At 48.1% G+C, this 20,230-nt stretch overlaps 1 protein-coding gene across 2 annotated transcripts in view; it reads right to left on the reverse strand.

The window, feature by feature from the left end:
- SLC20A2 (solute carrier family 20 member 2) overlaps positions 1-20,230 on the reverse strand; it is a 110,443-nt gene that overhangs the window by 15,026 nt on the left and 75,187 nt on the right. For both annotated transcript variants that reach the window (XM_052661409.1, XM_052661408.1), the window contains exons 6-8: positions 10,090-10,206; positions 4,749-4,952; positions 2,735-3,302 (exon numbers count right to left, since the gene is read on the reverse strand). In XM_052661409.1, coding sequence (XP_052517369.1) covers positions 2,735-3,302; positions 4,749-4,952; positions 10,090-10,206 — 889 coding nt within the window. The remainder of the gene's footprint in view (positions 1-2,734; positions 3,303-4,748; positions 4,953-10,089; positions 10,207-20,230) is intronic.

Raw genomic sequence — 20,230 nt, forward strand, 5'->3', positions numbered from 1 at the left:
CAAGAATACTGGAGTAGGTTGCCATTCCCTTCTCCAGGGGATCTTCCTGACCCAGGGATCAAACCCAGGTCTCCTACATTGCAGGCAGATTCTTTACCATATAAACCATGTAAGTTAAGTGTAGATAACTGAAAATAAAAAAATAATCCTAATTCCACCCTTCCATCTCTTGTATGTTTCTCAGCATTTGCTCCTTCCTTATGTGAGACAGGATGGCTGGAGTTGGGGAGTTTCCCTTCTCCCTAGGGGAAGGCCAGGGCAGTCTGGAGTGTTTCCCCTTCCAGGTCAGTTAGCCTGCAGTAATCCCCTGCAGGCTGGGCTCTGGTGACCCGGTTTCTCCTGAGCACAGCCTGGCTAAGCACAGGGTGTCTGTTCTGTCTAGTTGCTGCTTTCCTTCCCCCCAGAGCAGGAGGGATTCCTCTTCCCTGATATTCACTGTTAGGATCTGGTAGGGCTCCTGGATAGTGGGGTCCCCCCTACCCTGGGTCCCCCAGAGCCTTAACTCTCTCCTTGTCCCCCGAGCCTCCAGGGCCCATTGCTCCAGTCCAGGATTGCATGGTTCTCGCCACAGCACCCGCTCCTGAGTGCCCCCTCCAGGACCCCCAGCATCTCTGCCTCTCCGACCCTGGGGACAGTGGTTTGTCCTGTGTTCTCCTCTGCCTTTGAGGTCCAAGAAGAGTTGTTGACTTTTCAGTCTATTTGGTTTTTGCTTGCTGTTAGGATGTAGTGATGATTCCCAAGCTCCCTACAGGCTTCGAATGACGCCTGTGGTTCCCAGCCCACCCTCCACACTCCGGAGACCGAGTCACAGAGAGCTGGTTTCCCACGCTGGCTCCTCTCTGTGTGGCCCTGGCAAAAGTCACATTTCTGAGCTTCAGACTCCCGGTCTCTGAGAGGTATCACAGAACTGCAGGCTTCTCTGTGGTTCAGACAGTAAAAAATCTGCCTGCAGTGTGGGAGACCCAGGTTCGATCCCTGGGTAGGGAAGATCCCTAGGAAAAAGAGTGGCTACCCATTTCCAGTATTCTGGCCTGGAGAATTCTTTAGATAGAGGAGCCTGGAGGGCTACAGTCCACGGGGTCACAAAGCATCCCACATGACTGAGTAACACTTTCACTTTCTTTCACTTAGGACTACAAAGCACTGTTCTGAACAGGCCTGGAGTAAGTTACAAGTGCTTCAGCTCTGAGGACTGGTACAAACTTAACACCCACTTGTTGAGTAAACAGAAGCCCCCTCCTCACTGCTGCACTGTTATTTCTAAACCTTGCTTTCATCAGACTACATCCCTGCTCAAAAGCCTGAGAATCAGTCTCCAAACTGCAAACAGCTGCTCTACACTCTGGCCACCTGCAGCAGCTACCGCCTACACTCTTCCTTGGCCTTGAAATGCTGTTTTGGGGTGTTCTGTTACTCTCCAGGAGTATGCCTTTCTTGTCTCCTTAATTGGAACTTAGTTCTAAAGGAAAGGGATCCAATTCGTAACATGTTGCTGGTACCAGGCTTTTCATAAAGAATTTGGGATAAGGAGGAAGTGGGCTGGTGGGGGAGGGGAGTAAAAAATTTAAGAGAGGACAGAACATGGTGCTCCCCGTAAAATAAGTTGGCAATGCCTAGGTGACCCTGAGCAGAACATAAACTGTCCAGGCCTCTTTGTCTGGCTGGAAGATGTCTTTTAAAAAGAACAGAAACGCAGCTGCACATGGTATAAAATGGAGTCATATAACTGGGCCAAAAAAAATATAATGATGGCACATTTCCCTCGTTTGGACAGAAACATTAGGCTGCATAATAACTATAATAGTGGAAATGTCTGGACATTGATTATGGGAAAGGACTGTTCTTATCTTATTATATAAGCACCTCCCCTTAATCCTCATAGAAATCTCCTGCATGGGTACTAGTTTTACCCCCATTTCACAGATTGGGACACAGAGGCTTTGGAAGATTCAGTGACTGATCCGGATGCCTGGCCAGACTCTATACACTCCTGCACATTCTGGCCTGGATGCCCAGCTGACCTGAGCTCTCCACGCTCTTGCTAGTGATTCTTTCCGGAAGACCCACCAGGCACACTCCTGCCTCGGCCTCGCAGTGCTTTTCCCTCTTCCAGGAGGTTCTCCTATAGATGCCGTCACAGCTGTGCCCTCAGTCCCTGCAGGTGTCCCTAGGGGACCCTCCTGACTGGAGCGGCCATCCAACAGGGCGGCTCCCGGGGTCTCCCACGTCTCTTTTCTGACCCGTCACGCGGGTCACTACAGGAGCTACTTGCTCACACATGACCCTTATACAGCTTGGGGGAAATCTGTACTTCTCTCTGCTTTGAAACCAAAAGGCACTGATGCCAAATGGCACTGAACGCAGGCCAGGCTAGGAAGCCGGGACAGGCTTGGGCAGAATCAGGGCTCCAAGCCCAGCTCTACTGATTCCACCTGTTGTGATTTCTGACCCCAGGCCAACTCTCCCTGCATCTGGTTCACTCAAAGACCTGCGCCACGGAGATGCAGGTGTTGCACTTGTGGACAAAACCTGGCGTTGGCCGACCCCAGGCGGTTGCAACCTGCGTGGTTCTAGGGTGGGTCCGGGATCTGCCGTGCCCCTCCCCGCCCCGTCAGCCTGACCCCGCCCACCCCGCCCCTCACAATAAGCAGGCCCCTCCCCTCACCCCGCCCCCTTTACAAGACCACGCCCACCACACAGGCCCTCCCCGGCCCCGCCCCGCCCAGGTTCTCACCTCACGTCGTTTCCTCCGTGCGCGAAGGAGCCGAAGCAGGCGGTGAGGACCTGCAGGAAGTGGAAAAGTAGGTGCACCTCGGCGGAGTCCTTCTCCTCCTTCTCCTCGTCCACCGGGTCGTCGCGCGGCGGCTCGGGCTCGGCCAGTGGGGGCGCCAGCCGGACCTCGACGCCGCCCTCCTCGGCCTCGATCTCCGCCTCGGCCACGGCGTTGCAGTAGCTGGAGTAGCTGTCGTAGCGCAGCCGGCGGCGCGAGTAGGCCACGGCGTCGGCCACCAGCTTCTCGCTGTCCTCGGGCGCGGGCGTGTCGCCGCGGCGTGTGGCCAGGCCGGGCAGCCCACAGATGGCCGCCGTGTAGCACGTGTAGCTGTTGTTGCGCCGCAGCTGCCGCGGGGCCCCGTCGGCCGGCCGCTCATCGCGGATGCGGTGTAGCAGGTCCTTGTAGAGCCCCGAGTCCTTGTGCACCGTGTGGTACACGTGGCCATCGGCCCGCGCCGTGCCGTCGAAGCCGAAGGTCCCGTTGGACACAGGCGACTTGGTGGTGCCGTGCGTCATGGACAGTGCCCGGCCTGCGGGGACAAAGGATAGATTGAGCCCAGCCTGAAGGGGACAAGGGACAGACCGATCCCGGCCTGCGGGGACAAAGGACAGACCGAGCCCGGCCTGCGGGGACACGGGACAGACCGAGCCCGGACTGCAGGGACAAGGGACAGACCGAGCCCGGCCTGCGGGGACAAGGGACAGACCGAGCCTGGCTGAAGGGGACAAGGGACAGCCTGAGTCCACGCCTGGGATGCTGTGGGGCCACCATGTCAGTTCAGGAGGTTGGACAGTGAGAGTTTTTGCATTTTTCTGCCGTACTCTTATTTTCCAACCTGACAACGCAGGCCATGCAGTATGGTAAAAATAAAAAGGGAAACTTGGAAACATACAGCAAAGGGTAAAACTAACAGTACGGCAGTTGAAAAACGACGCTGCACTCTCCTAAAATGCGGAAGCACTCTTTCCTTTTCCAGGAACGGGTAGGAGGAGGATCCGTATCAGGAGCTTATTTTATAGAAAACTCGATACAAGGGGGACTCAATCCATCTCCCTGTGAGATACACACTCCAGGTGCTGCTTAAAAACATGACACAAATGAGCCCACCTATGAAAGAGAAACAGTCACAGAGAGAAAGGACAGAGAGGCTCCTGGGGCAGGAGGAAGGGAGGAGAAATGGAGGGAGCGGCTGGGGCAGCAGATGCAAGCTCACAGGAGGGGTAAGCAAGGTCCTACTGTACAGCACAGGGAGCTATATTCAACATCCTGTAATAAACCCATAATGGAAAAGAATATTTTAAAAAAGGATGTACATATATATATATACACACACATGTACCACTTTGCTGTACAGCAGAAGTTAATGTGCTGTTTAATCAACCATATACTTCAATTGAAAAAAAAGGCTGGTGGACACAGTCAAAGGCGGTCTGTCAGATCAGTGGGCAGAGCCCATTCTCTTTCTTGGCCAAGTTGCAGATCCATCCTGGACCGCGGTGCCAGCACCCCTGCAGGGAGGTGGGCCTGGCAGAGGCAGGAGGTGGTCCATCACTGTCCACAAACACTGTGGGACAGAGGACCCTCACGATGGCCCTGATGGTTTCTGCACTACTCTAGTGAGACCACCGCCCCGGTTCCAACGTCAGCTTTCTCTCTGCACCTCCCAGGAGGAAGGTGTTTGTATACAAAGCTGGATAAACTGATAATCCGATCTCTGGCAGTCAGGTGACTGCATGTGGAAGACACAGGTGAGGGGCCCAGAGGTGCTGCTGGGAGACTGCAGGTAAATGGCTCTTGGAGGAAAGTCATGGGACAGGAACAAGCCCGCTCTGGGACTGACCAAACCCTGGGCCCTTCAGCCCCTGAGTTTTCTCTGGGGACACTTGAGTGCACTGGAGCCTCATTGCCACATGCAGGCCAACTGGCCCCCCAAAACTGCCTCTGCCCCATGCCACCCCAGCCCCCAGGGACTTACCATATGGGGCCCGGGGGTGGTGACCCCCTGACATGCTTTCTGAGGTCCCTGAGGGCTCCGCAGCTGAGCCCGTGAGGGGGACAGTGCTGTCGTCGTGAGCCTTGGCACCTGGCAGCTCTTTAAATACTGGAGACTCCACTTCCTGAATTTTATTGAGACTTTCATCAGAGGCTCTCGATAAAGCACCTTCTTTTTGTAATTTGCCTGAAGAAAATAAAGAGTCATAACTGAAAATTTGGGAAGAGGATTCTTATTTTTGACAAATGAATATAAAAAAAAATATTTATCATGATACTTTCATACTTTGGGAACAAAAAAAAAAAAAAAGGAAAATAAAGTGGACAATTCAGTCTGGGAAACAGGCTAGAAAATTCAGCTACGGAGGGAAAGATGGAGGCTCAGCCCTGAGTTATCTCATCCAAAAGCAACAAAAAAGATAGGATTAGATCTGGTTCCCAAGGTAAACATTCTGTAAATTCTACAGCCATCTAGCCCGGCCTTCTGTTTTCTTAAACTGACCTCAGAATCACTGAAATGTTTATCCTTTTTGTCTTCATAGATACTGTTAGGGTCTGTCTGCTTTCTTCTGTTCAATAAGAGACTGTGCTCAGATTTCCTCAGGTCACCAAGTCTTAGGAAACAAGTAAATCATTTTCCTCAAAAGGAACAGAGAGATTCTGCTTACTGTTAAATATCGTCTACTTCCAAAAGAAACCAGGGATTTTCAAAAAGTGGTTTTGAAGCTGGAGCGCACTCTTGGTAATCAGATCTGGTATGTGGGTTCATGGTTCTGCTGCCTCACACTTCCCTGAGGAAACGTCTACGCTCTAACCTACCCAACTGACACGGACAGTCTTCTCGGGTCCTCGGCCGGATACACTCATGCATCAGCCTCATTTCTGTATTTACCCAGACAGATCACTTCTGTCTCTGTTGTTGCTGTCCAGCCGCTCAGTTGTGTCCCGACTCTTTGCGACCCCATGGACTACAGCACACCAGGCTTCCCTGTCTGTCACCATCTCCCAGAGCTTGCTGAAACGCACGTCCATTGAGTCGGTGATGCCATCCAACCATCTCGACCTCTGTCGTCCCCTTCTCTTCCTGCCCTCAATCTTTATACCTCTATCTCTATATTTATCTAAATCTAAAAGACAGATTAAAAAAAAAATAAAACTAAGTTTGTTTACTACAAGGAATAAATAAAGGTACACACAGGTTTCTGACCTCAAACTGCTTACAATGTAGACGAGAAAAGTTAGTATCTGTAAAGATTATAATAACAGATTTTTTAAATTGTGTTTTTTGGTTTTTTTTTTTCTTGTTTTTGGCCACACTGTGCAGTTTGTTGGATCTTAGCTCCCCAACCAAGGATCAAACCTGGGCTTCTGCAGTGGAAGCATGGAGTCTTAACCACTGAACCATCAGGAAGTCCCCCCCAAACGTGCTAACGTATGAAACAGGTATTACCATTTTCTCTATTTTATAAATGAGCAAATTGAGGCCCACAGAGACTGAATCACTTGCTGAAGGTCACCCAGGTAGTAACATGCAGTCAGTTTACTCTCTGTCCATGCCCTTAACCATAGTCTGTACTTAATAGAACAAGGTACCTGTATGTTGAAATGTCAAAATACATGTTATTGGCCAAAAAAAATCCCTTGGCAAGCCAGAATGGGTAGTAATGTCAGTTTCCTACTGTAACATTACAGCCTAAAGGTGGGAGCAAAGATTTTATGGTCCATAACTCAGGGAAGTAGTGCAGGACAGGGAAGCCTTCGCGTGCTACAGTTCATGGGGTCACAGAGTCGGACACGACTTAGCAACTGAACAACAACAATCAGAAAAAGCTTTAAACGTCAAGAGCATTCAAGTTTAGTTTATCACTCCCACTGGGGTTAAACCAGACAAGCAGAATGTTTAAGGGGGTGGGGGGTGGGGGTTCCTTCTCAACCAAGAGCAGGGGGCGGCTACACAGGAGAGGAAGAAGCAGCTGGATATGAATCCGTCATAGTGTGAAATCACTACTTAGTTTGAAGTTGTATGTACTAATGTAGTGTTTTAATTATTAGTTTTTAAAACTTGCATGTGGTATACTGGCTGTGTTTGTGTAGAATTCTGATTCTAAAAAATGTCTAGGGATCTCACTGGCGGTCCAGTGGCTGGGACTTCACCTCCCAATGCAGGGTACACAGGTTCAGTCCTTGGTCAGGGACCTAAGATCCCCACAAGATCCCATGTGCCTTGTGGCCAAAAAACCGAAACATAAAACAGAAGGAATATTGTAACAAATTGAATAGACTTTAAAAATAGTCCATATTAAAAAAAAAAATCTTAAAAGTCTAGATTCCTATAACGCCTATCCCTGTAGTCAGCCCCTCTGCCCTAGCCCTTGACAACCACCTGTCTGGTCTCTGTCCCTACCGTTTTGTCTTTTCCAGATGTCATGTAAATGGAACCATAAGACATGTGCTTCTGAGGCTGGCTCCTCCGACGTGGCACGATTAACCATGGCACCCGAGGTTCATCCATGCTGGTGCAGGCTCAATCTTCACTGCCAAGTAGCAGTCTAATATGTGGATGTATTTATTTCCAGAAATACGTGTGTGTGTTCTGTAGATAATCCAGGCTTTTAGTTTTTGGTGATAGCAAATACAGCTGCTATAAATATTCATCTCCAGGCTTCTGTGTGAATTTAAATGTGCATCTTCTCTAGGGTAAACACCTAGGAGTGGGTAAGTGATTAACCTTATAAGAAACCATCACACTCCTTTTCTGAGCGGCTGTGCCATTTCACGTTCCCAGCAGGAGTGCATGAATGAACATTCCAGCCACGCCTCATCTTTGTCAGCATTTAGCACTATCCTTTTTTTTTTAAAGCCATTAAAATAGATGTGTGGGAATACTTCATTGTGATTTTAATCTGTATTTCTGATGTTGAGCAGCTTTTCAAGGACTCATTTGCCATTCATGTATCTTTTTTTGGTGAAACAGCTATTTAAAATTTTTGTTTTAAATCGGGTTATTTTCTGAGCTTTCTTCATATGTTCTGAATACAAGTCCTTTGTTAGAGGATTTGCAAACACTTTCTCTTAGTCTGCAGCTTGTCTTTTCTCTTAATAGTGTTCCTTACGGAGAAGGCAATGGCACCCCACTCGAGTACTTTTGCCTGGAAAATCCCATGGATGGAGGAGGCTGGTAGGCTGCAGTCCATGGGGTCGCAAAGAGTCGGACACGACTGAGAGACTTCACTTTCACTTTTCACTTTCATGCACTGGAGAAAGAAATGGCAACCCACTCCAGTGTTCTTGCCGGGAGAATCTCAGGGACGGGGAAGCCTGGTAGGCTGCCGTCTATGGGGTCACACAAAGTGGGACACGATTGAAGCGACTTAGCAGCAGCAGCAGTAGCAGCAGTGTTCCTTACAGGGCAACAGTTTCCAATTTTGATGAAGTGCAATTTACCAACTTCTTTTATGAATTGTGTTTTTGGTATCAAACCTAAACACTCTTTGCTCTACCCAAGGTCCCAAAAGTTTTCCTCTTTTTGCTCCCAAAGTTTCATGGTTTTCTACTTTACATTTATACTTATGATGGATCTTGAGTTAATTTTTTTTTTTTTTTTTTTTTGCAAGGTATAAGGCTTTAGGTCAAGGTTCTTTTTTTGGCCTTCGATGCCCAGTTATTCCCGTACCATTGATTATATCAGTGATTTTCAACAACTGACTTTGTTGAAAATCAGTTGGCCATATTTGCCGGTCTGTTTCTGGACTTTATCCTGTTCTGTTAATCTAGGTGTTTATCTCTTCGCCACTTCCACACTCTCCTGTAGCTCTTTGTGGCATGGGTCCTTCAACTTTACTCTTCTCCAAATTTGTTTTGGCCATTCCAGTCCCTTTCCCTATAAAATTTTTTAAATTAATGAATTGTTTCTTTTTGGCTGTGTTGGGTCTTCCTTGCTGAGTGAGGGCTCCCTCTAGTTGCAGTGACAAGGTGTGCCCTTCATTATGGCTCACAGGCTCAGCTGCTCTCGGCATGAGGGATCTTCCTGGGGTCCTGTCCCCTGCAATGGCAGGCGGACCGGCAGGGAAGTCCTCCATATTCATTCTTAAAGTGACTTGTATAAATCTACAAAATATCCTGCTGGGATTTTTATTTAAATTGCATTAAATGTACAGATCGATTTGAGAACGGACATCTTTCTGGTATTGAGCCTTCCCATTCATAAGCGTGGTAACGTCTCCTCGGTTGTTCAGTTTTTCTTTGAAATGTGGGTTTCAAATTCAGATATGTCCGGATCAAACCATGATTGTAAGGTACACTCTGAGGCCAAAAGGAAATACTTCTTTTCTTTTGAGAGCCCTGTAAAAGCGTGTGGCCATAAGGCTTGGAATTCAATCATGTTGCCAGTGACAGGAAAACAGCTCCTGCAGTTTTCTAAGCCAGGGTCGTCTTTTTTTAAAAATTGCATTCACAGAGGTATAGTTTCTGTACAATGAAATTTATACCTTTTAAAATGTGCAGGTAGACGACCTGTGACAAACGAGTACAGACTATAACTACCCCTCAATTAAGACAGAGTCCTGCAAAGTTCCCTCCTGTGACTGCAAAGCTCTGTCCTGTCCCTAAAGTGCCCTTCTGTCTCTAAAGCTCCCTCTGTCCCTGCGAAGTCCCCTCACATTCCCTTCTGCAGTGTCTCCAGCAGCCCCTGGTTTTGGTGGCTGGGGATGGCTGTCCTCTGGGGGCCTACAGGATGAGTTTGTTTGTGTGTGGCTCCTCCTGGGAGTTCGTCTTCTTCATTGCTCATCCGCCCTCTGCTGTATGAAGTTTGGTCATCCACTCACTTGTTAATGAGCCTGTGGCTTGTCTCCACTTGGTGGCTAGTATGACTTAATTTGTGTACGAATCTCACTTCTTCTCTTGGATAAACACCTAGGGGTGGAATTACTTAAGTCATATGGTGAATGTTTGCTTAACTTCATAGGAAACTGCTAAACGAACTTTTCCCATCGTTGTACCAGTTTTTATTTCACCACAGACGCGTGGGAATTCCAGTTATCACACTCGGAATCTGGTCTTTTTACCTTCTGCCATTCTTGAGGGAGGGCAGTGCTATGCTGCTGATTTGTTACCTGCTGTTACCCACGGCAACAAGGACCTCATTCTCACCAAGATCCCAAGATATCCAGGAAAAGTCTGAGCCAGAAAGCAGGCAGGCACCCTGAGACAGGGACCGGCCTGACCGTGGTTATATTCCCTCTGTCACTCAGGATCACGGTGCATGATGCCTGCAGGCTTAGGAATCAGAGCCTTTTTGCAAATCAGAAGAACAGAAAAGCACTTACCTGTTATCTTCCTCCGCATCCACGGACACACAAAGAGCCACACGAAGAGGGCAAATAGCAGCGCGACCCCGAAGGAGATGAGGGCAATCGCCCACATGGGGAGGACCAGGCCCATCACTGGGGACAGAGGGGACACAGCTGTCACTGGACACGTCTCCAAAGTCGGGTGTGACATCCCCACTCCTGCCATTCCCTGACCCTGAAGTGCGTCGTCTGGATCCTGTGATTAATAAAGCTCTCAGCCACAACACCGTGCTAGACTTTTTCTGGGGAACAAAGTCTTGTGTTACACGACCGGGACTTCCCGGGTGATGTGGTAGATAAGAATCCACCTCTCAGGGTAGGAGACACGGGCCTTTGGTCCAGAAAGACTCCACATGCCTTGGAGCAACTAAGCCTGTGCAACGCAGCAACTGAGCCCCGCACCCTGCGGCCCTGTTGCTCTAGGGTGCCAGAGCTCCGCAGCAGGAGAAGCTGCTGCCGTGAGAGGCCACGCACCCCGGCAAGGAGTAGCCCCCCCTCCACAAGCAGAGAAAGCCCACGATGAGGGCCCAACGCAGCCAGATAAATGAATTATAAAACTGTAAAAAATAATTGAGATATACTGTTTACCTTGTGACTGTTGTTAACTCAGTGAGTAGACTAATCATTAAAAAGCGACCAACTTGGCACAAACAACATATTAAGTTGGGAATAAACCCATTTACAGTATTATCTCAATACCTAAATTCCCGAATGGACAAACGGGGGTAAGAAGGGGTCTATCTGCCCTCCCGATGCCTGCCGCCGCCTTCCCTGGGCACCCCGAAGCTCAGGGCTGCAGCGGCCACAGCAAGGCTGACGGCCGCCTCTCTGGTTTCTCAATAGTCAGCAGCCCGGCTTTAAATGGACATGATGCTTGGACCACACACACAAACCTTTGTAAAAGTCAGCTTAAATTGAGAAACAGCAGATGCAGGAAGAGTCTGCTGCCCCGCTTTGTAACTGCCGGACAACAGGGCATAAATTTCTTGGGAGAAATGTGCCTTCCTTGTTCCAGGAAGAGGAGAGTGACTCCCATCACTGGAGACCAGGCACCACCACCCAGATGGGTCTGCACAAACAGACCTCGCCACACTAACTCTTCTCTCCTGTTAGTTTCCTCTGTATGTTTCCTAGTCTCTTTCCACGGTACAGAAGTCCTGAAGTCTGACTGCTTCTCTTAGTGCTCATTTCTTTTCTGTGAAGGCTTCCATATGCATAAATAAACCCTTTTATTGTTTTAAAAAAAAAAGTCAGCTTAGATAGAAAAGTGTTGTCAAAGGATACTGACTTTCAAGCTCAATTCTTCTTTCAAGGGCCAACTCATGGAATTACAACACAGAAAAGCTTTTCATTGCTATCCGGTCCAGCACACAAAGTTGCCATTCCCTCAGTCAATAAAAAGGTGGAAGGTGGAGAGACATCAGGCTTCCCTGCCCTGCAGGGCCCCGAGCCCCGCTCCCCTGGTGACACAGGTGTGATTCAGATACCCACAGGTGCATCCTTGCACAAGCACAAGGAGACAGGCATGAGAGTGCTCACTAGAGCATTACCTGTAACAGCAAGAGTTTGCAAGACAACCGACACACGCGTCGTCATGGAAGTGGGAAGTCAGCGTGGTGCATGGCATAAAATAAGGTCGAGATAAATGGACTGATAAGAAGTGATGCTCTTGTCTAGTTAAGTGAGAAAGGCCAGCGAGATCACGGTGTGTGCAGCACCACCCAGCTTACGTCTAGAAGAGAAACACCGCCGTCCCCCCCTCCACCACGGCCAAATCTACACTCCTGAACAGATCGCAAAAGTTCTGGGAAGAACCAGCGGTCATTCCCGTGGAGGGATGGAACACAGGAGGGGTCGCTCCCTGCGCTCTACACTGTCCATCTGAAGCACAAGGCTCCCCACCCCGGCATCTCACTCCCAAGCCCAAGGCCCTCAACATTATACCACATTCTTTCTAAATAGAAGGAGAGAAGGGCTCTTAGTCACAAGCCCATGGACAGTGACAAAAGCAGAGAAGGCAAAGGAAAAAAAAAACTGTAAAGAAACTTCAATAACTTGAAAAGCAGAAACTCACAGTCATTTGGGAAGCAAAATCAGGTCTATTTATTTATCTGCTTGTTTGTTTGCTAAAGGCTCCTACAGCACTTACTTTGTGCTTTCATACTGCTAACTTTGAAAATTTATAATAAGCACACACTTTTGTAAATTGTTAAACTTTTTTTTTAAAGTTTGAAATAAGTGAACTATTTAAAACTCTGCTCTTAAATAAACCTCTAATGCTACAGGCTTTGTTACTATTAACTGTTCTTTTTTTAAATATAAAACTGACTTTCTTTTTTCCATTATTTTTTTCATTGGCGTATAACTGCTCACTGTTAACCATTCTATAAAAAGTAAGGGTGGCTCAGACAGTAAAGAATCCACCTGCAATGCAGGAGACCTGAGTTTGATCCTTGGGTCAGGAAGATCCCCTGGAGAAGGGAATGGCAACCCACTCCAGTATTCTTGCCTGGAGAATCCCATGGACAGAGGAGCCTGGAGGGCTACAGTCCATAGGGTTGCAAAGAGTCGGACAAGAACCATTCTATATATATGTATATGAACCAGCTTGAAATTATTCAGGTAAGGTATTATTAGACATTTTGGTAATGGAAAGAGGGAGAATGGATAGTTAATACTCTAAATGGGGAGTCAGGATTTTCATATATAAGTATGGAAAGTAAGAACCAGAATTACCCAGCCTTGGCACCGTGGAAGGGTCACTGGTGGGAGCAGACACTCAGTAGCCAGGCGGCTCCATCCTCCAGCGCCTGGACACACCAGCAAGCAAGGCCCCATGTGGGGCTGTGCCGGGGCAGCTGGCAGCCCCGCCCCAGCCCTGGCTCTGTCTCCAGATCCAGGCTTGGAGCTGCTTATAAAACCACTCAGGCTGACCTCACTCGGCTGTGCCTGCGGTCGGGGCTCCTGCTTCTGCTCTGTGTCTGCATGTCAGTGTTCGGACATGGGGAAGGACCACTCCAATGTGGTTTCTTGCTGAGCTGAATGGTAACTGTTAATTACCAACATCAAACCAACTGTGGCTTAAAACTACCTGGCTTTTGAAGAGTCCTCCCTGTCTCCTTTGCGGCTTCTGGTTGAGCTGATGATAAAGCTGACACTTGGGCTACTTTGGCCTCACTACCTTAAACTGATCTAAGATAGGCGAGCTCTGGGTACTGAGGGAGGGGGATGAAGCCCAGGAGCTGGAGAGATGAGTGTCTGAGCAAGTGGACACTGTTGCTCCCAGGCCCCCTTCTCCTCCATCCCCTCTGAGCAGAGCCCTCAGCAGGGCAGAGCAGGGCCGCTCCACGTGCTCCTTGCAGGCCCATCTCTGTGCTGAGGTTACATGGGCTCCGGAGGGCATCAGGACCCACACCCGAAAGGGACAGGCTGAGGCCGGCTATACACAAGGCTCATGATGCTTCGCGGGGACGATGAGCCACAGGGTCACCTGCTCCTGAGTCTTTACCATCACAACCGCCTTCACCATCAGTTTGGCCTGGAAAGTGGCCAGGAAGCTCCGGAGCCACCCTCTGAGTCACAGGACTGGATGGAAGATCAGAGGGTGAGAGGGCAGGAGACACAGGGGAGAAAAGCCAGGGGCGGGGGTAAGATGGCGAAGAGCAAAGGAACCAGGAAGACGGGCGAGTTGCTGATGGTGAGAAAGAGAGAGAGGAACAGAATGGGGACTGGCTCTTACCGAACTATTCCAGCAATTTAGCAAATTAACAGAGCATCGAGAGCACACACCAGCATGAACGTATATACGAAGCAGAGACAGACCCACAGACAGGAAATAAGCTTCTGCTTACAAAGGGGAAAGGAGGGAGGGATAAGCCAGGAGCCTGGGATTAACAGACATACACTGCGTACTCAGTCGCTTCAGGCGACCCCATGGCCCGCAGCTCACCAGGCTCCTCTGTCCACGGGGTTCTCCAGGCAAGAATACTGGAGTGGGTGGCCGTGCCCTTCTCCAGGGGATCATCCCGATCCAAGGATTAAACCTGCGTCTCTTACGTCGCCTGCATTGGCAGGCGGATTCTTTACCACTAGAGCCACCTGGGAAGCCCAACAGATACACATTCAGTTCAGATCAGTCGCTCAGTCATGTCCGACTCTTTGCGACCCCATGAATCGCAGCACGCCAGGCCTCCCTGTCCATCACCAGCTCCTGGAGTTCACTCAGACTCACGTCCAGTGAGGCAGTGATGCCATCCAGCCATCTCATCCTCTGTCGTCCCCTTCTCCTCCTGCCCCCAATCCCTCCCAGAATCAGAGGCTTTTCCAATGAGTCAACTCTTTGCATGAGGTACACATTACTATATATAAAATAGATAAACAAGGACCTTTTATATAGCATAGGAAACTATACTCAACATTATGTAATAACCTGTAAGGTTAAATCTTAAAGGGAAAAGAATCTAAAAAAGAATACATATGATATATAATACACGATATTATACATTAAGAGTATATTAAATAATATATGCCTAATATGTAATTATATAATTACACATTACATATAAGTTACATAATTTATATTATATATGACTTGTATATTATAAATTGTGTACTTATATAGTTATGTATTTATATATTATACATATTATGTATCACATGTGTTAAGTATATGTATATAATACTGATTAACTTTGCTGTACACCTGAAATGAACACAACACTGTAAATCAACTATACTCCAATTAAAAAAAAAAAGAGCAGCCGGACTTACTTTTAAAGCCTCATGTGAGAGATGCCGACTAATAGTTAGGGGACCCAGCTCTAAATTGTATTAAATATACAGAAGCAAGTTTCATGGATTAAAAAAATCAATGAAATGCAAAAATCCAGCACAGAAAAGCCCTTCAATCAATGTACTTTCAGGGGAAAACTTTTCTCCTTTTGAAAATTCAAGGTAGACTTTTTACAACAAAATTTTTGACAAAAATACTTGGTACTGAATGGCCTTCCTGCTAGAGTCTCAAATTATCCTCGGATAAGATGCTCAAGAGGGCACTGAGGCTCGGCCCGCACCCCGGGGAAGGCAAAGTAGGACACGGCTTGGGCTTGAACTGCTCCGACCCTCGGCCAAGAGCGGCTGCCAGGAGCCCACACTGGGCGCGCGGAAGCCCAGGCCTGGCTCCAACCCTCAATGGCCTTTCATGTCCAGCCCTTTCATTTTCTGAACAGCAAAGATATGATGAATAGTGATTCAGCTCAAACCTCAGGCATCCTTGCAATTCTCTCCCAAACCCCCTGAAGATCAGGACATCCAACGGCCTTGGGGAGCAAGTAGAGAGAGCTGTCAGACCCACTCACAGTCTTCCGAGCCCTGACTTTGGCACAGTTCTTAGTTTTCACACACAACAATCACTGTTACAATCTGATGCTTTGAACATGTTGATCTACAACAGAACCAAAACTAGTGACTCCATTTATTAGCGAAGAGAGGACGAGTAAAAAATGATTCTATAGATGAGGTCCACGTGGTGTGTGTGTTAGTTACTGCGGGAAAATGGAGCTTCTCTCAAACCCCTCAGGCTCTAGCCCGTGTTAGTTCCCTTCTCACCCACCTCTCCTGCACCCTCTCTTCTCGTCTTCTCTGGTTTAATTTGATAAATAATACAAGATTATAAAAAGATCAGTCACAGATAATCAACACGGCCCTACCTACTGTATAGCACAGGACCTCTGCTCAATATTCTGTAATAACCTACACGGGAAAAGAATCTGAAGAAAAACAGATTCATGTACAACTGAATCACTTTGCTGCTCACCTACAACTAACACAACACAGTAAATCAACTATATTCCAATATAATATAAAAAGCTTTTAAAAAATCAACCATACAAAACTGTAGGAGGTAGAAATATGAAAATGCCTCCTGTCCTCCCCTCTGGAACCCACTTCCCAGAGAAACACTGATAAATATTTGGTGTGTATCTTCCCAGGCATTTTCTAGAGATAAACAAACATCTAATGCAGAGTGTTTGTGTGGATTTCTTTTACTTTGCCTTAAATTTAATAGATGTAAACTAGACTGTATATATTGTTCTGGGCCTGCATTTCTCACGTAACAGTATACTGTGGACATTTTCCCACAGTAACTAACACACACACACACAGACACACACACACAAGTTGACCTCATTTGAAGAATCACTTTCTGCTAGTCCTCCCTTCCCTGATAAATGGAGTCACTAGTGTTTGTTCTGTTTCAGATCAACATGTTCAAAGCACTGGAGGAGCTCCCTAGGTAAGAGGAATCCTGTGGCAACTTTAAGAAGATGAAGCACCACTTTGAAATTACAAAATGCTCTTTCCTAATCTGTCCTATAATTGGGATCTTTCTTCCCCCTGCATATGGTACTAGCTTTCTCAAACCAGGGTTTAATTACAACAGTTCTGAGAAGGGAGTGAGTTCAAATCACTCTGTCCTGAAACCTCCTCTGAGTGAAATTGGAGACTCTTCTCAGCCCATGCCTTCCCCACCCAGGGCTGGGAGCCACCCCAGCTCCAACGCCCGCTCCCTACAGCCTGGAATGTAAAAAACCAAGCATCTCTGGGAATCAAGCTCCTTCTCCTGAGTCACCTGGGACTCGAGGGGGGCCTGATGCTCTGGGTTCCCTGGGGCTGGACCAGAAGGGCTGCCACTGGGGGAGGAAGAGGAGGAGGAGATGGAGGGGAGAGGGAGGAGGTGGGAAAGGAAGAGAAGGGGGAGGAGGGGAGAAGGAGGAGGGGGAGGAGGAGATGGAGGGAGAGGGAGCAGGGGGAGAGGAAGAGAAGATGGAGAAGGGGGAGGAGGGGAGTGGGAGGAGGGGGAAGGGGAGGGGGTGGCGGGGGGGGGGGGGAGGAGAGGGAGAGAAGATGGAGAAGGAGGAGGAGGGGAGAAGGAGGAAGAGGAGGAGGAGGCAGCCCATCTCAGGCACAGACCACTCTGGGGAAGCCAGACACCAGGCCTGGTGGAGTCTGAGAATTCAACTGCTGGTGAGGAGTTAGGGCTTTTGAAGAGCACCTCTTTATATAAGGACTGTGATAAGATAGCAGTATGTATGGTGAAAGGATCATATTACTAGGGTTCGGATTAGGGTTAGGGTTATTAGATAAAATGGTCTGTATAGTCAAAGCTCTGGTTTTTCCAGTAGTCCTTTATGGATGTGAGACTTGGACCATAAAGAAGGCTGACCTCCGAAGAATTGATGCCTTTGAACTGTGGTGTCAGAGAAGAGTGTTGAGAGTCCCTTAGACTGCAAAGAGATCAAACCAGTCCATCCTAAAGGAAATCAACCCTGAATATTCACTGGAGGGACGGATGCTGAAGCTGAAGCTCCAACTTTGGTCACCTGATGCAAAGAGCCAACTCACTAGAAAAGACCCTGATGCTAGAAAAGGCCCTGATTGAGGGCAAGAGGAGAAGAGGGCAGAAGAGGATGAGATGGTGGGGTGGCATCACTGACTCAATGGACATGCATCTGAGCAGACTCCAGGAGATAGTGGAGGGCAGGGAAGCCTGGCGTGCTGCAGGCCATGGGGTTGCAAGGAGTCAGACACAACTTAGCAACTGAAGAACAGCAGGTAAAGAGATGGTTAGAGCAGGGACCCTCCTAACGCACAAGCATCAGGTCACCCCGAGCGCTCCGTCCCATAAACCTGGACTGCTGGGCTGTGCTTCTAGTTCAGCGGGTCTAAGCCTGGGAATCTGCATTTCTGACAAGTGACCACGTGATGCCAATGCTCCTGGTGCAGGGACCACACGTGGACTTGGGAAGCATCATTAGCTAATCTGCTCCAACTCCACAAAGTCGTGTGCCATGTACCTCACTCAGCATTCATTCTAGAAAGGCAGAACAAAAACCAGGTCCCGCCAGCTGAAGCCCTTCATCAAAAATAAACTTCAGGCTTGTATCCAGCCCAACCCAATTGATTTATCCAACCCAACCCACTTTATTTCCTCAAGTTATTTTTGCTTCTTATGAATTATTTTTTTAAGGACAAAAAGGCAAAGACACTTTCTGAAGAGTGCTAATTCAGTCTCTGAAGTATAAGGATGACGTCTGGGACAAATCACGTCAAATGCAAAGTAAAACAAATCCAACTAAGCCCAAGATATAAACAACTTCAAAATAATTTAGGGAGGAGGAAGGGAGGAAGTCAAACCAGAGCTCCATGACTCAGCCCATGGGGACCCACCGGGTTCAACTCCATGCGGGAAAGTGCCACTTACAGAATCTCTGAAAGTTACAACAGGGTAGGTTGATGCCGCCACTCTTTGTTAGAACATTTCATTCTTTCCTCTTATCTCTAAGGCCTTTACACTGAATGGAAACGTTTTAAGGAAGAAAAGGACTAGGAAGATTAAATCTCAAAATCGGCAGAAAGGCCAGCCAGTTGTGAGAGGCAGAGGACTGGGTCTTCCCGGCTCACTTGTCCCCAGATATGACGCCAGGGCTACAGACGACCCAGCTGGACGGCAGAGAAGCCGGCATGTGGAGACAGGATGGAATTAATGTCTTAGTTTCAAGGGCAGAGTTAACCTTCAATGTTTAAATAAAAATAGGATTTGGACTCACCTACTGGATATTTAGAAACACTCTCCAGAGCCAAGACCTCAGCAAAGTCCTTTTCTGACTCTGGCTGGACCCTCTGTCCTGACCTCCTTCCTTCCCTATGCAAAACCCCTCACCCCCAAACTTCAAGTAAGGAAAAGCTCCCACAGCAGCGTGTGTGGCGAGACAGAGACAAGCTGTCTCAGGACACGCCGGAGACGAAAGGCTGAAGAGATGGCCGATGGCAGTGAAGGAAACCGCACCCCGGGCCCCCGAGCACAGAAAGCGCCCTCGTGAGCAGCCCCCGAGCTCAGCGCTCTGCCCGCGCACCTCCTGTCTCGTGGCCTCCCTCTCACAGCGGTTCCCGCCCACCCGTCTCTCCTTTATGAGGCGCAGAGGCTCAGGGAGAGGAAGCTCCTCCCAGCACGAGGAGCGTCGCCTGTGTTCCCAGGTGAGTATCCATCACCAAGGTTCTTGTACCGACTTCCCGGTATTCCCAAACAGAGGGGCAGCCACCCTCTTCACACTACCTGGACATTAAATAGATACTAAACCACATCATTTCCAAATTTTTAGAAGCCTTTTTCTGGGGCGGGGGGTTGGTGCTGAGCTTCATGACTCATGGGATCTTATTTTCCCCAACCAGGGATTGAACCTGGGCCCTGGCAGTAAAAGCACCAAGTCCCAACCACTGCATAGCCAGGGAACTCCCTGGAAGCCATCTTTAAAGAGAGTGAGGAGAAAGGACAGGATGTATGAGGCTGATGTATTCTGATCGTCATTTACAGTGACATCGGGGACCAGGGACTAGATGCTGGGTGTCTGACCCCTGCCCCGTCGTGTGCCAACGGGATACCCTGACGGGGGCTTGGAACTAGGCTGCCCACTTCCAAGTCTGTTCTGTACTTCGCTAGTTTCACGGCCTCGGCACTCAGCCAGCTTCACTGTGCCTATTTCCCACCTGTCAGGAGATGTTGGCAATATTACTGATTTCCTAGAAGAGTTAATTCATTTAAAACTCAGCTCAATAAAAGCATTTTTTTAAATTATTCTTCAAAACTTCTCGATGAAGTATTTATATTATCCTTGGTTGCCTCCTTCATTTTATAGCTTCACTTCTCTAGCGTAATTTAATCTCTTAGTAATCTGACTCTCCTAGCAAATTTGCAATAAAACTGCAGCAAATGTGAGAAAAAGAGGGACTTCCTTGGTAGTCCAGCGGTTAAGTCTACACACTTCCAACGTAAGGGATACAGGTTTGATCCCTGGGCGGGGAACTAAGCGATGGCCAAAATATAAAAAATTAAAATTAAAATATTCTTTTAAAAGATGAGAAAAAGAAGTGATGGAAAAAATAGGTAAGTCTAGAAAAAGTCAAATTCTAATAAAAATCATACATTTGTGGTCTTCTGACATTCAGATCAAGAACCAGGGAGAGACAGAAATAGAGGCTAGAAAAAAAATGCAGACTTTAGAAAGAAGTGATTCTCATTTCCACCAGTTCCTATTTCTAGGACTCTGTCTGACAAAGG

This window comes from Budorcas taxicolor, chromosome 24 (assembly GCF_023091745.1).
Source record: "Budorcas taxicolor isolate Tak-1 chromosome 24, Takin1.1, whole genome shotgun sequence".
NCBI lineage: Eukaryota > Metazoa > Chordata > Mammalia > Artiodactyla > Bovidae > Budorcas > Budorcas taxicolor.